The sequence below is a fragment of the Chiloscyllium punctatum genome, chromosome 17 (genome assembly GCF_047496795.1).
Source record: "Chiloscyllium punctatum isolate Juve2018m chromosome 17, sChiPun1.3, whole genome shotgun sequence".
Classification (NCBI taxonomy): Eukaryota; Metazoa; Chordata; class Chondrichthyes; order Orectolobiformes; family Hemiscylliidae; genus Chiloscyllium; species Chiloscyllium punctatum.
Genome location: NC_092755.1, coordinates 52,934,730 through 52,948,381, shown reverse-complemented (window position 1 = coordinate 52,948,381; position 13,652 = coordinate 52,934,730). Strand labels below are relative to the sequence as shown.

Genomic DNA, 13,652 nt, shown 5'->3' with positions numbered 1-13,652 from the left:
GAGGGATTTGTCAGTGCTTCCCTCACCCCAACGTTGGAATTTCAATAGATATGTGCTTTATATACAATGACTGTCTTCACAAAAGAAAAATCAAACCTGCATTTATTAAGCACTTTTTATGACTTTAGAATGCCTCAAAGCATAACCAGTCCAGGAATTTTACAGTTACTATTGTAAAGCATCAAAAACAGGCATTCAATGTACACAGCAAGATCCCACAAAATTAACTGTGATAAATAATTCACCATCTGTGTTAGTATCGCTGATTGGGAAATAAATGTTGATCAGGACATCAACTTCAACTCAGAATCATGGAATCCCTACCGTGTGGAAACAGGCCCTTTGGCCCAACAAATCTATACCAACTCTCCAAAGAGTAACCCACCCAGACCCTATTCCCCTACCCTATTATAGTATATTTATCCCTGACTAATGTCCCAAACCTACTCATCCCTGAACACTATGGGCAATTTAGCATAGCCACTTCACCAACCTGCACATCTTTGGACTGTGTAGGGAAACTGGAGCACCTGGAAAAAAACCACAGACACAGGAAGAATGCGCAAACTCCACACAGATAGTCGCCTGAGGCTGGAATCAAACCCCGAGTCCCTGGTGCTTTGAGGCAGAAGTGTTAACCACTGAGCCACTGTGCCACCCTTAACGCTCCTGCCCTTCTTCTTTTGTGGTAACCAGAGCTTTATACCTTTTCTGAAAGATGGACCCTCTGACAGGGCAACACTCCCACAGTATGGCAGGTTGTTGTCACATTGAGAAAAGCTCTGAGGGTATCTGTCATTATGTACTTGCCACCAATATCATGGGATGACAACCCAGAGCAGAAAGCCAAACTGTTTCCACCCCCTAACCCTGTGGTGCTAAAAACCTCAAAAGTAAAACACTGCTGTTGCTGGTGATCTGAAATGAAAAGAGAAAATATTGAGGAAACTCAGCAGGCCTGACAACGTAGTAAAGAAGAGTCATATCAGACTAAATCTGTTTTTCTCTCTCTACTACCAGATGTGCTGAATTAGTGCCAAAAAAATCCTATTTGTTGCATTACTCCTGCTAATATCCCAACTGAGGTCAATTAGTTCAGCACAGGCTAAGTTCTGAAACCAGGAAATTTTATGGATCTATAAATCAAGACCTTGCCTGTTGTTTACTAACTGAGCTGTTACTGAACCACAGAGGACATGGGCGGGGAGTATTTCTTTCAGTTAATCAAATTCCAGATAATCAAATGCCAGATAACACAGTTTAGCCAATCAATGGGACCTTGCAATCTTGTTGGATAATCCAATATTCGGATAATCGAATGCTGGATAATCAAGTTTCCTCTGTATAGATCCTTTGAATGCCCTCTCCTTTACAATTGATGGACCACGACAGAAATGTGTATAGTCTAATGGATGCACCTGAGCAATTAACAAAGGTTATTTCTACAGAATGACCTAAAGTTGCTCTCACTAGAAAAAAGTAAGGCAGTTGGTCCATGTGAACACATCACCTCCAGGTTCCCTTCCAAGGCACACTGCATCCAAACATGCGTTCTCATTTATTCATCACTGGGCCAAAACTATGGAACTCCCTACGGAAGAGAAGTTTTTGCATACTTTTTCCATTCAGAGTGCAGTCGTTCAAGAAGAAAGAGCTCCACCACTTTCCCACAGGCATCTGAGAATGGCAAATAGATGCCTGGTTTGCAAATGATGCCTATATCCCAAGATTAAATTTAAAAAGACAATTCTTTTTTTAAATTCCCATTCAGATCATGTGAATTACATTCCTAATATTAAATTCCAGCAATCTTTCACGATAAATGGAGGCAAAAGCAACTGTTTCTCAGGAGCATGTTTGAAGTATTTCAAAAAACAGACCACAGCATCACCAATTTTCCACTAGTTTCATATCATGCTTGTTCTTTGGGGCCTATACAAATGTTATGACTTTTTTTTGCCATTTCTTTACTCTTTGTATCCAGGACTGAGTCAAACTAACATGTTGGTCAAACCTTTAACATGGACTGATGTCACCATATTGAATTTTTATTGTTATTTCCTTCTACCAGTTTACATAAGTGAGAGCAAGGAGCATTCTTACCTGCTACCATTAACGTAAAGTCAAAGCCTTTTTTTACTGATTTACGATGGACCTGGTTGGGTAGTGTAGCAAATCCCACGTATTCCTTTTCCACATCCTGAAACGAAAAAAACCTTTAGACATTGGAAAACCTCAAAGAGCTGATACCCAACTGAGGAAGCTCCAGATTGCCTCACAACTCACGGAGGGTTAACTATAGTTTGCACCATATTCTGCTCGTTCAAGTGACACAAAAGAAATTGCTGCATACTTAAGTGTTGTTGGCCACGAGCAATGTGACAATAATGTGGAAAGTGGAGCACCTTCCTGCTGACAAAACCCTGCACTGATATGTCAGATGTCAGAGTGAAATCTGGCTTGAAAAAAACCAACATTTCTTTCAAACCATGGAGGTCAGTTACTGAACACACTCACAAGAGTCTGCCAGTATACTTTTAACATAAAGAATAAACCATTTATTAGAAGAGAAAAACATGAACCATGCTACCTTAGACAAAAAGGGTGAAAAGAAGGAAGGATGCAAAGACTTCAGAGAGGATGTATGAAAGAATGATTCTAGAGTTTTCAGTTATGAAGGTAGACTGGAGAAGCTGGGCTTGTATTGCCTAGAGTTGAGATGGCAAAAAGGAGTTTGATGGATATGTTCAAAATGAGTAGGTTAGAGGTAGGTAGGACAAAATGCATTGCTTCAGCAGAAATGTCGAGAAACCAACTTGAGGTGTTTGGCTAAAGAAACAGGAGGAAAAGGCATTTGTGTGTTTATGATCTGGAATATAGTACCATGTGGTCAAGACAGATTCAATTGTGGCTTTCAAAAGAGAGTTGGACAAACACCTGAAGAGTGAAATATTTGTTGGACTGTCGAAAAAATTCAGGACCAGCAGAGTTGATTGGGCAGGGAGAAGGCATAGACATGATAGGCTGCAGTACAGATGGAAGCCATTTTGAAATAAAGTGCAGGCTTACACACCTACAAAGTGCTCAAGTGAAAACAAACTTAATCAAATACAGTCTTGATACAAAGTGAAGGTGCTAATTCCAATGATAAGTACCAAAGCACAACAACCAGGAGAACCAACAAGGCAGGAAAAGCTAACCAGATCCGTCCAACTACAAAACAAGTACAATGCATACAATTCTCAGAAAAATAATAACCACAAAACTCACTTCCTACCACCAGTCCCTTGGTTATTGTGATAGTGAAAAAAACATTTTGTGCACAGACAGAGAACAAGACAATTCCTTATCAGGTTCCAGAAAAATTCCATAGCATTTCATATCTCATGAATTACATTAAGCCAATGACAATGGTTATGTAGGCCAATGGGACATCTATTTTGCAGCCAGTCAACTCCCACAAGCAGCAACGAGATGAAAGGTGGCCAGTCTGCTTTATAGTGATGTTGTTTAAGGCAAGAGTGGTCAGAAGTAGTTAGAATTCTGTGAACTCTCATTTAACAACTGCCATTATCAACATTTGCCTGAAACATCCAAATCAGCAGATAGGACTTCAATTTAGAACCATCAGTAATGCCACAACTTGTTCCACACTGAAGCCTTGACAAGGCATCACAGAGAGATCGGAGCATTATTCAAACATCAAACAAACTAATGCTCAATATATAAGATGTGGAGTGAGTCTCTCTTCGACAAGGCTTTGGGTTTTGACATGAACTGCATTTACTTGATGGGGACCAGGGCAAACTTGGGACTCTACAATAATATAGTTGCACCAAGTCCAAGCTCACCATGGTTCCTGAATCAAAACCAATTGTCTTGAGGGGATTCTTATGCAAAGACATCCATGCATTGATAATAATTGATTACTGATCGTTTACTTAATTTTTTTTATTACTTACTGAAAGCAAGCTTTTTCAGAATGCTGCATGTGTAGATATGACACCAGATTAAGTAAATAATTAGTTGCATTATTTAGTAGACTGTAGTGGTCCCAAACAAACCTTGGTATGCAAGCTAACACATGGGAAACACACTTCTTGATGCACAGAGATCCTTACCCATTTGGACTGACAAGTCAGAGAATCTTAGTTCCAGGCATGTTGAGCCGGTTACAATTAAGCAGAGTGCAAACTCCACAGAAAAACTCCCTGTAACTGCTTTACTTGATACCAGAACTAACTATCATGAACAAATGAACAAGTTGGGGCTGTTTTCTCAAGAAAAGTAAAGACTAAGAGGTGCCCTGGTAGCTAGTATTGTCTCATGCGCTTTACAGGCGCATACTATACAAGTGTGTCAGGGTAACAGGGTAACAGAGCAGAATGCAGGATACAATGTTATAGCTGCTGAGAAGGTGCAGATCAATGTTAACATTAAAGAAGTCTGATAACAGCAGGGAAGCAGCTGTTCTTGAATCTATTTGGACGTGTTTATATCTTCTTTCCAACGGAAGAGGGTGGAAGAGAGCATAACTGGGGTGGGAGGGGTCATTGTTCATGTTGGTTGCTTTCCTAATATAGCAGGAAGAAAGGATGGAGTCAATGGATGGAAGGCTGGTTTGCGCGATGGACTGGGCTGCGTTGATGACTCTCTGTAATTTCTTGCGGTTTGGGAAGGGCAGTTGCCATACCATCCAGATATGATGTTTTCTATGGTGCATCTATCAAAATTTGTAAGAGTCTTTATGGACATGCCAAATTTCCTTAGCCTCCATGCATACCTTTTCATCTCATGGAGTATTTCGGATGAATGGCAGAAGCTGCCTTTAAGGAATGCTTAAATAGCACAGAGAGGAGGAAGAAATATTGAATGCTTTGCTGGATAGGAATAAATGATTTAAGAAGTCCCATTTGTAGCTTAAACACTGGAATTAGCCAGTTAAATTGAATTAGATTGTCCTGCACTGTATGTCTTATGTAAAGCAAATTGATATAATTCTGCTTCTCGGATGTTGCTGTGAGCAAATGATGGTTATATTTATCGATATTCAAAGAAAAGACATGTTTTTACAGTAATTTGTTGCATGAGTCTTAACTGAGAAGTGCTTAAAAGATGATAAGATGCAGCATAAATGCAAGACTTACCATTAATTCTTTCACTGTCTCATTCTTGGTTTGTTAAAAGAAAGTCCTGAAATGTATTGAAGCTGAATCTTTTAAACCATTTTTTGCTGAGAGATGCAAAATGTTATTTACCCAAGCTCTTCCCAGTGGGACACAGGGAAACAAAAACAGCTCTTCCGAGTAGTTCTGTTTATATAGGCAACCCTGTTCTGATCATAGCCAAGGTAACTGGAGATGTTATCATGGATTCAAGGAGGCTCCTTGGTTTATCATGTGTGGCCTGGAGTTTGTAGGAGTTATCTGATCACTTCCACTCCCTTACGCTTTTCCCAATACTCTATGAATTTCCCCTTTTCAAACATGCATTCAATTCCCTTTTCAAAGTTATCATGGAATCTCCCTCCACCACTCATGCAGACACAGCTTTTAAAATCCGAACAACTTACTTCCAAAAAATATTAACTGTGGAAAACTCCTCTACAATTAGTTCTGGTGATCCAAACCAGTTCTGAATTTCATGTTTGTCATTTTAGCCACACACTTCAGATGAATGAAAAGTTTCAAGTAACCCAGTTATGATTTGTACCCAAGTAACTCTGACCCAGTGTCCATCCATATTATGGAAGAATATACCCCAAGTTTCCTTTCAGGTTCATTTGGATGCATTCTGCTCCACCCTTCTACAAAACATGACAAATGAAACTTGCATTCGTATAATGCCTTATTCAGTAAAATGTCTCTGTGTTGTCAAATAAAAATTGACAACAAGTCAAATAAGGGCATGTTGAGGCAGCTGATCAGATGATCGATGAGAGAGTTAGAATTATAGAGCCATAGAGTCATATAACATGGAAACAGACTCTTCAGTTCAACTAGGCCATGCCAACTATGTTCCCAAACTAAGCTTGTCCCACATGCCTGCATTTTGCCAATATCCCTCCCGACCTTTCCTATTCATGTACCTATCCAAATGTCTTTTAAATGTTGCAAGTATACCTGCATCCACCACTGCCTCTGGCAGTTCATTCCACACATGAACAAAGTTGCCCCCATGTCCTTTATTAAAACTTTCTCCTCTCATCTTAAAAATATGCCTCCTAGTTTTTATAAACCTCTATAAGGTCACCTCTCAACTTCCTATGTACCAGTGAAAAAAGTCCCAGCTTAATTTTATAACTCAAACTATCCATTCCTAGCAACATCCTGGTAAATCTTTTATGAACTCTCTCCAATTTAATAATATCATTGTTATATCAGTAAGATGCACAAAGTGTCTAAAAGGAAGCCAGAGGGAGAAGAAATGAAAAGGTTTAGGGAGGGAATTACAGAGCTTAGGACAAGGCCAGCAATGGTGGAGTGAAGAAGGTTGAGGGTGTACAGGAGCACAGAACATCAGTAGCAACTTCAACATCCTACATTATTATAACCTGTCAATCCTTGAAGCATTGTCACTTTCCAGAAAACGGCATGTTTCCAGAAACATAAAAAGAATGATACAACGTTCAAAGGTTGCTGGAAAAGGACCTCATGCAAATATACCATAACATTATTCTTATGTCTGTAACATGCACAGACAAAAAGGAAAGTGCTATGTCAGGCAATAGCAACAGTATTCAGTAGGATCTGCAATTGCTCAGCTGTATGTCATGGATACAGCAGAACAAACACTAGAGGGAGAGAGGTAGGAGGGGATGGTGTAGAGTATTTTTTCCCCTTTATTTATGCACAGAATGAGGGCATGACTGGCAAGGCAGCATTTACTGCCCATCCCTAATTGCCCAGAGAGTCAGTTATGAGTCACATGTAGGCCAGACCAGGTAAGGATGGCAGTTTCCTATCCTATATGGGAGTGAACCAGACGGGCTGTTAGACTCTTAACTCCAGATACTTACTGAATTCAAGTTCAACCTCTGCCATGGTGGGATTTGAACCCAGGTCTCTGGAATGTTATCTGGGTCTCTGGATTAATAGTCAATCGATAATTCCATCACCTCCCCATGTGAGATACAAACACAAACAACAGCACTGTCCTCAATCAGTGGCCCAAATCTTCCAATACAGTTGGAATCCCTCACTCAGATCAGACATGAAGTTCTATAGATAGTTATTTAGAGTCATAGAGTCACACAGCATGGAAACAGATCCTTCAAACCAACTCGACCGTGCCAACCAGTTTCCTAAATTAAACTAGTCCCACTTGGCTGGGTTTGGCCCATATCCCTCTAAACCTTTTCTATCCATGTATCTGTCCAAATGCCTTTTAAATGTTGTAATTGTAATCACTTCTACCTCTTCCTCTGGCAGCTCGTTTCATTCATGCACCAGCCTCTGTGAGAGAAAGTTGCCCCTCAGGTCCGTTTTAAATCTTTCCCCTCTCACCTTAACCTATGTCCTCTGGGTTTTTACGCCCCTACCCTTTGCTGTTCACCTTGTCTGTGCCTCTCATGAGTTTATAAACCTCTATGAGGTCACCCCTCATCCTCCAACCCTCCAGGGAAAAGAGTCTCAGCCTACCCAGCCTCTCCTTAGTACCTCAGTAACATCCTCGTGAATCTTACCAAATTTTTTGGGCCTCTCTTCTTATGTATCACTTTTACAGTGCAGCAGTCCTCACAGAGACTTGCATGGAGGATCTTCATAGAAACCATGCCCCACCTTGTACAGCAGTAACTGCGTTATTCCTTCATAAGCAGTTCAAACACCAAAATCTCTTTGAGAAGATGCAGACAAAATGTAGATGCAAGGTAAGCAGATGAGGGAGTAGACTGGCAGTGGGGGTGAGGAGGCAAGACAGTAGGTGAGTGATTGAGGGGGTTAGGCTGCATATGGGTGCCAACTGGATAATCATTTTAGGACAGGAGTGTAGTCTGCTGATAGAGTAGGAACAGGGGTCAGGCAAGTGATCAGGTGTGGGGAGCTAGTGATGTTGGATCGAGGAAATCATGAAATCTAAGGGTTAATGATGGGGTTGGAGGCTAGTGGGTCATCAGGAGAAAGAGAGATAATTGGGGGTTATAGGTTGGGGGGGTGTTGAAGATTACATCAGATTAGTTGGACTGGTCGTAGGGGTTTAATCAGATGGCGTGAGATAGTCTGGGAGTAAATTGTGTCTGATCAGTTTAGGGGATAGCTGCATCATGCAGGGGTTTGTTAGGGTGACAGCATAGTCAAGGGTTTGGCTCAGGTCAGGTTGAAACAAGTAGTCAGATGGTAGTTGGAGGCTTGACTGGTCAGGTCAAGTCAGGGATGGAGGAGTAGTAGCTGGGTTGAGTTGGGTGGATGTTGCGAGTTGGTTGAGTTGGGGTGGAGGTTAGTTGGGATGTCTGTGGTGGTAGCCAGGGGTTTGGACCAGAAAATGGATACTTCGTCAGCATGAGTCAGAGAACAATGCCAGGTCAGGACAGGGAGGTGGAGTTGAGGGGTTAGAATAGAATAGCCTTTATTGTTACATATACTCAATAAGTACAGTGAAAAGTTAATACATCACCAATTACAGCACCGTTAGTTACAAGATGTTAAACAATACAAAAAAGAGGTAATTGGAGAAGGGTGGGGACATCAGATGAATTATTGGGTTGGGGGAGGTGTCAGGGATGTAGTCAGTAAGGTTTATGTGGGTGGGCAGAGGGAAATCAACGACCAAGTGAGGTCTCGGGATTGGGAGAAGGAAGAAGGTTGTGTAATTAACCAGTAATTACAAGTGTCTTTTTTAATCACCTAATATTTCTTGAGCAACTAATCAGGTGAATAATTTAGAAAACATAAATCTCCAACACTAACTCAGATTTTAGATTGTTTCCTTGGTGACTGGTTCCAGGGTAATTGGCAATTGGAAGTTTAAACTTCCTGGGTAATTCCTGTTTAGTCACTGAGTCAGGACCTGGGCAGTATTCCAATTTACACCCAGTCACTGATTAAGCAGAAAGCAGAAGCTCTGGGCCTGTGTTTCATTATTCTCTCCCAGGATAAGGATGTCATTTGCTAGGCCAGCATATATTGCCACTCCTTAATTGCCCTTGAGAAGGTAGTTGTGAGCTACCTTCTAGAACTGCCATAGCCTGTATGGTATAAAATGGAATGACCCATTTTGTTGTCAGGAAGGGAATTCCAAGATATTGACACACTGACAGTGATTAACAACAATTTATTTCTGATTGAGGATAATGAGTGCCTTGTTGCAGGGGTAATATATTCAGACATCAGCTACACTTGTACTCTATGTGGTAGAGCTTGCAGGTTTGGAAGGTGCTGTTGAATGAGCCTTAGTGAGTTATTGCAGTGCATCTTGTCGATGATATGCACTGTATGTTTGTAGTGGAGGCAGGGAATGTTGAACGTAAGGACAGGGTTCCAATGGAATGGGCTGCTCTGTCCTGGATACTGTCAGATTTCTTGTGCGTTGTTGGAGCTGCTCTCATCCAGGTAAGTGGGGAGTACTCCATCACATTCCTGGCTTGTGCCTTGTAGATGGTGGACAGGCTTTGAGGAATCAGAAGGTTAGTTACTTGCCACAGGATTGCTTTCCTCTGACCAGCGCTTATAGCCACAGTATTTATATGGCTGGTCCAGATCAGTTTCTGTTTGTGGAATCTGCATTGAGGAAATTAGGTTCATAGAGTCATAGAGGTGTACAGCACAGAAACAATCTCTTTGATCCAACTTGTCCTTCTCTGTGTTTAGGAGGAAGTGAGGACTGCAGGTACTGGAGAGTCAGAATCAAAAAGTGCCATGTTGGAAATGCACAGCTTGTCAGGCAGTATGCCTGACCTGCTGTGCTTTTCCAGCACCATACTTTTCAACTCTTGTCTGCATTTGGCCCATATCCCTCTAAACCTTTTCTATCCATGTACCTGTCCAAATGTCTTTCAAATGTTGTAATTGTACTTCCCTCTTTTACTTCCTCTGGCAGCTCATTCCATGAATATACCACTCTCTGCATGAAAAAGTTGCCCTTTAAGTCCCTTTTAAACCTTTCCCCTCTCACATTAAACCTATGCCCTCTAGTTTTGGATTCTCCCACCCTGGAAAAATGACCTTGTCTATTTACCCTACTTTATAAACCTCCATAAGATCACTCCTCAGCCTCCGATGTTCCAGAGAAAAACAGCCCCAGCCTATTCAGTCTCTCCCTATAGCTCAAATCCTCCAACTCCAGCGTCATCCTTGTAAGTCTTTTCTGCACCCTTTCAAGTTTAATTTTTTTTCCCTGTAGCAGGGAGACCAGAATTGAACGCAGTATTCCAAAAGTGGCCTCCCATTTCATCACAGCACAACGCCTTTGATATAGGACATCAGCATCTTTATCTGCTTTCATTTGGACCAGAAGGATTGGTGTAAGGCCAGATTTGTCGGCCAACTGAAACCTCTGAAAAGGACAAACAAACAAGGAACAAGCAAGAGTCGACCACTCGGCCCTTCCAGCCTGCTCCAGCATTCAATAAGATCGCAGCTGAGCTGATTTTAACCTCAACTCTACCTTCCAGGAGTCCCTCAATCATCTCCAATTCCAAAATTCTCACGACCCTCAGAGAAAAGGTCATCTGATCGTCTCTCCCAGTTGTCTCTCTGGTCGACTCTTGCCAGTCGCCCTTCAGTCAGAGGTTTGTTTGTTTTCTTTCCTTACCTTCAGGCGTGTCCGCCGGCGCTGCTCCGATGCATTCCTGGGAGACAGCAGCTTTTCCACCAGACGTTCCTGGATGATGATGGCATCCATTGTCAGAGAGAGAGAAAAACACCCTCTTCAATTCTGCGGAACTCCTGTGAAACCGCAGCTGTAGGGGCTGCTGAGTACAGACTGCACTGGGGATCCAAACCCTGGAATTTCCTGCTTCCTGCGCTGGGGGGGGGGGGTGGAGCGGAGGGGTTACAGCCACTCTCGCTCATTCAAAACAGATTCCCCTTCAGTCCCCCAGTTTTCCAAACACTGTTGTGACAGCATGAGATTTTTTTTTGTTAACTACTGGACCGTCGGCTTGCTTTACTCTGCACTATGAAACTCCACCCCATAATCAAAACTCCTATTAATTCCAGGAAGTGACTTTGACAGGGTAATCGTTCCAACTGAACAGTGTCAGCTTCGGAAAATACCCACCCACTCACGTTTCTCCCGTTTACAGTTAGTCACTGAGCAGCCCTTTCCACAGCAGGAAGATTAACCCTGTCTATCTCCGCCTTCGGATACAGGGACTCAGCCCCATCTGCCACTTCTCAAGCCACTGGTTAACCTTGCTGGAAAACTGCATTAACCATTTCGTTTTTAATTATTACTTATTCACATATGGACCTTGAATGTGTCCGGGCCAGCATTTATTGCCCGTCTCTAGCTGATCTTGAAGAGGTAGTGGTTCTTGAACCACTGTACTATGTTGCCTTTGCCCTTCTAGCTGAAAGTGGTTGTGGGTTTGGAAGGATCCTGTTTTAGGACCTTTGGTGAATTTCTGCATTGCATCTTGTAGATGGTACACACTGCTGTTACTGAGCATTAGTTGTGGATGCAGTGACAATCAAGCAGGCTGCTTTGTCCTGGATGGTGTCAAGCTTCTTGAGTGTTGTTGGACCTGCATCAATCCTGGCAAGTGAGGAGTATTCCATCACACTATCGACTTGTACCTTGTAGCGAGTGAACAGGCTTTCGGGAGTTGGGAGTTGAGTTACTCACTACAGTATTCCTAGCCTCTGACCTGCTCTTGCAGCCACTGTGTTTATTTGACAAGTCCAGTTGAGTTTCTGTTAAATGGTAGTCCCCAGGATATTGATAGTGGGGGATTCAGTGATGGTAACACCATTGAATGTTAAGGTGGCTAGATTGTCTCTTATTGAAGATGGTCATTGCCCACCATTTGTGTGGCACAAATGTTGCTTGCCACTTGCCTTCATGTCTGCAAATTGTCCAGATCTTGTTGCATTTGAACATGCATCTGAAGAGTTGCGAATGGCACTGAACATTGTGCAATTATCAGTGAATACTACTACTTCTGATCCTATGAAAGAGGACAGGTCACTGATGAAGCAGCTGCAGATGGTTGAACCTAGGACTGTACCCTGAGGGACTCTTGCAGAGATTCCTGGAAAGGAAATGACTGACCTCCAACAATCACAACTGCCTTTCTATGTGCCAGGTATGATTCTTACCAGCAGAAGGTTTTCCTCCTCATTCACATTGATTCCAGTTTCTCTCGGGCTCCTGATGGCATACTCAGTCAAATGCAGCCTTGATGTCGGAATATTGTCAGTGCCCGTAGTCTTGATATCATGTGGAGTGAATCAAATTGGTTGAAGACTGATTTCTGTGATGCTAGGGACCATTAGAGGAGACCAAGATGGATAATCCATTCAGTGCTTGTGGTTGAAGATTGCTACAGATGTTTCAGCCTTATCTTTTGCACTGACATTCTGGGCTCTTCTATCATTGAGTATGGGGATACTTGAGGAGCCTCCTCCTGCAGTGAGTTGTTTAATTGTCCAGCACCATTCACAACTGGATCTGGCAGGACTGCTGTGTTCATATCTAATCCGTTGATTGTGGGATCGCTTAGCTCTATCTATCACTTGCTGCTCATGCTATTTGGCATTCAAGTAGTCCTGTTTAGTAGCTTCACCAGGTTGACAGCTCATTTTAGGTACGCCTGGTGCTACTCCTGACATGCCTTCCTGAACTGTCAATACTACCAGTGTTGATTCCCTGGCTTGGTGGTAATGGTTGAGTGGGGAATATGCCAGGCCATGAGGTTACACATTGTGCTGGAGTACAATTCTGCTGCTGTTGATGGCCCATAGTGCCTCATGGACTCACAGTCTTGAGTTACTAGATCTGTTCAAAGTCTGGCTTATTTAGCACGGCAATAGTACCATACAACACGATGAAGGGTATTCGCAATGTGAAGGCAGGATTTCATCTCCTCAAGGATTTCTGTGGTTGGTTGCTCTTAGTGATACTGTCATGGACAGATGCATCTGCAGCTGGCAGATTCTTAGGGATGTGGTCAAGTATATTTTTCTCTCTTGTTGGTTTCCTCACCACCTACTGCAGATCCAGTCCAGCAGCTGTCTCCTTTAGGACACAGCCCAACCAGTGGTGCTGCTGTCAAGCCACCCTTGGTGGTGTACATTATAATCCTCCCCCCCCCCCCCCCCCCCCCCCCCCCCAACACATAGTACATTCTGCAACTTTGCCACCTCAGTGCTTCCTCCAAGTGTTGCTCAACATGGAGGAGACTCTTTCAAGAGTAAAGGGAGGTCAGTACATGGTAATCAATAGGAGGTCGATGTTTAGCCTGATACCATGACATGACTCCAGATCTCATGACAATGTTGAGGATTCCCAGGCATCCCCCTCATGACTATATATTACTGTCCCACCACCTTTGCTGAGTCTGTCCTACTGGTGGGACAGGACATATCCAGGAATGGTGAATACCCCAATTTATAGTTACACCATCTCTGTAGAGGGGAAATTTAACTTTTCATCACATTCTTTATTTACAGGCAGATATTGAAGGGCACATACTTAGCAGAAGAAAGAAAGGA

The 13,652-nt window shown here is 42.6% G+C and overlaps 1 protein-coding gene across 3 annotated transcripts in view; it reads right to left on the bottom strand.

Moving 5' to 3' along the window:
- Window positions 1-13,652, bottom strand: part of septin5a (septin 5a) — a 128,193-nt gene that overhangs the window by 22,437 nt on the left and 92,104 nt on the right. For 2 of the 3 annotated variants that reach the window (XM_072587137.1, XM_072587139.1), the window contains one exon: window positions 2,104-2,200. In XM_072587137.1, coding sequence (XP_072443238.1) covers window positions 2,104-2,200 — 97 coding nt within the window. Of the gene's footprint in view, window positions 1-2,103; window positions 2,201-10,749; window positions 10,927-13,652 lie in introns of those variants that run through there. The other variant, XM_072587136.1, reaches the window with a different exon arrangement.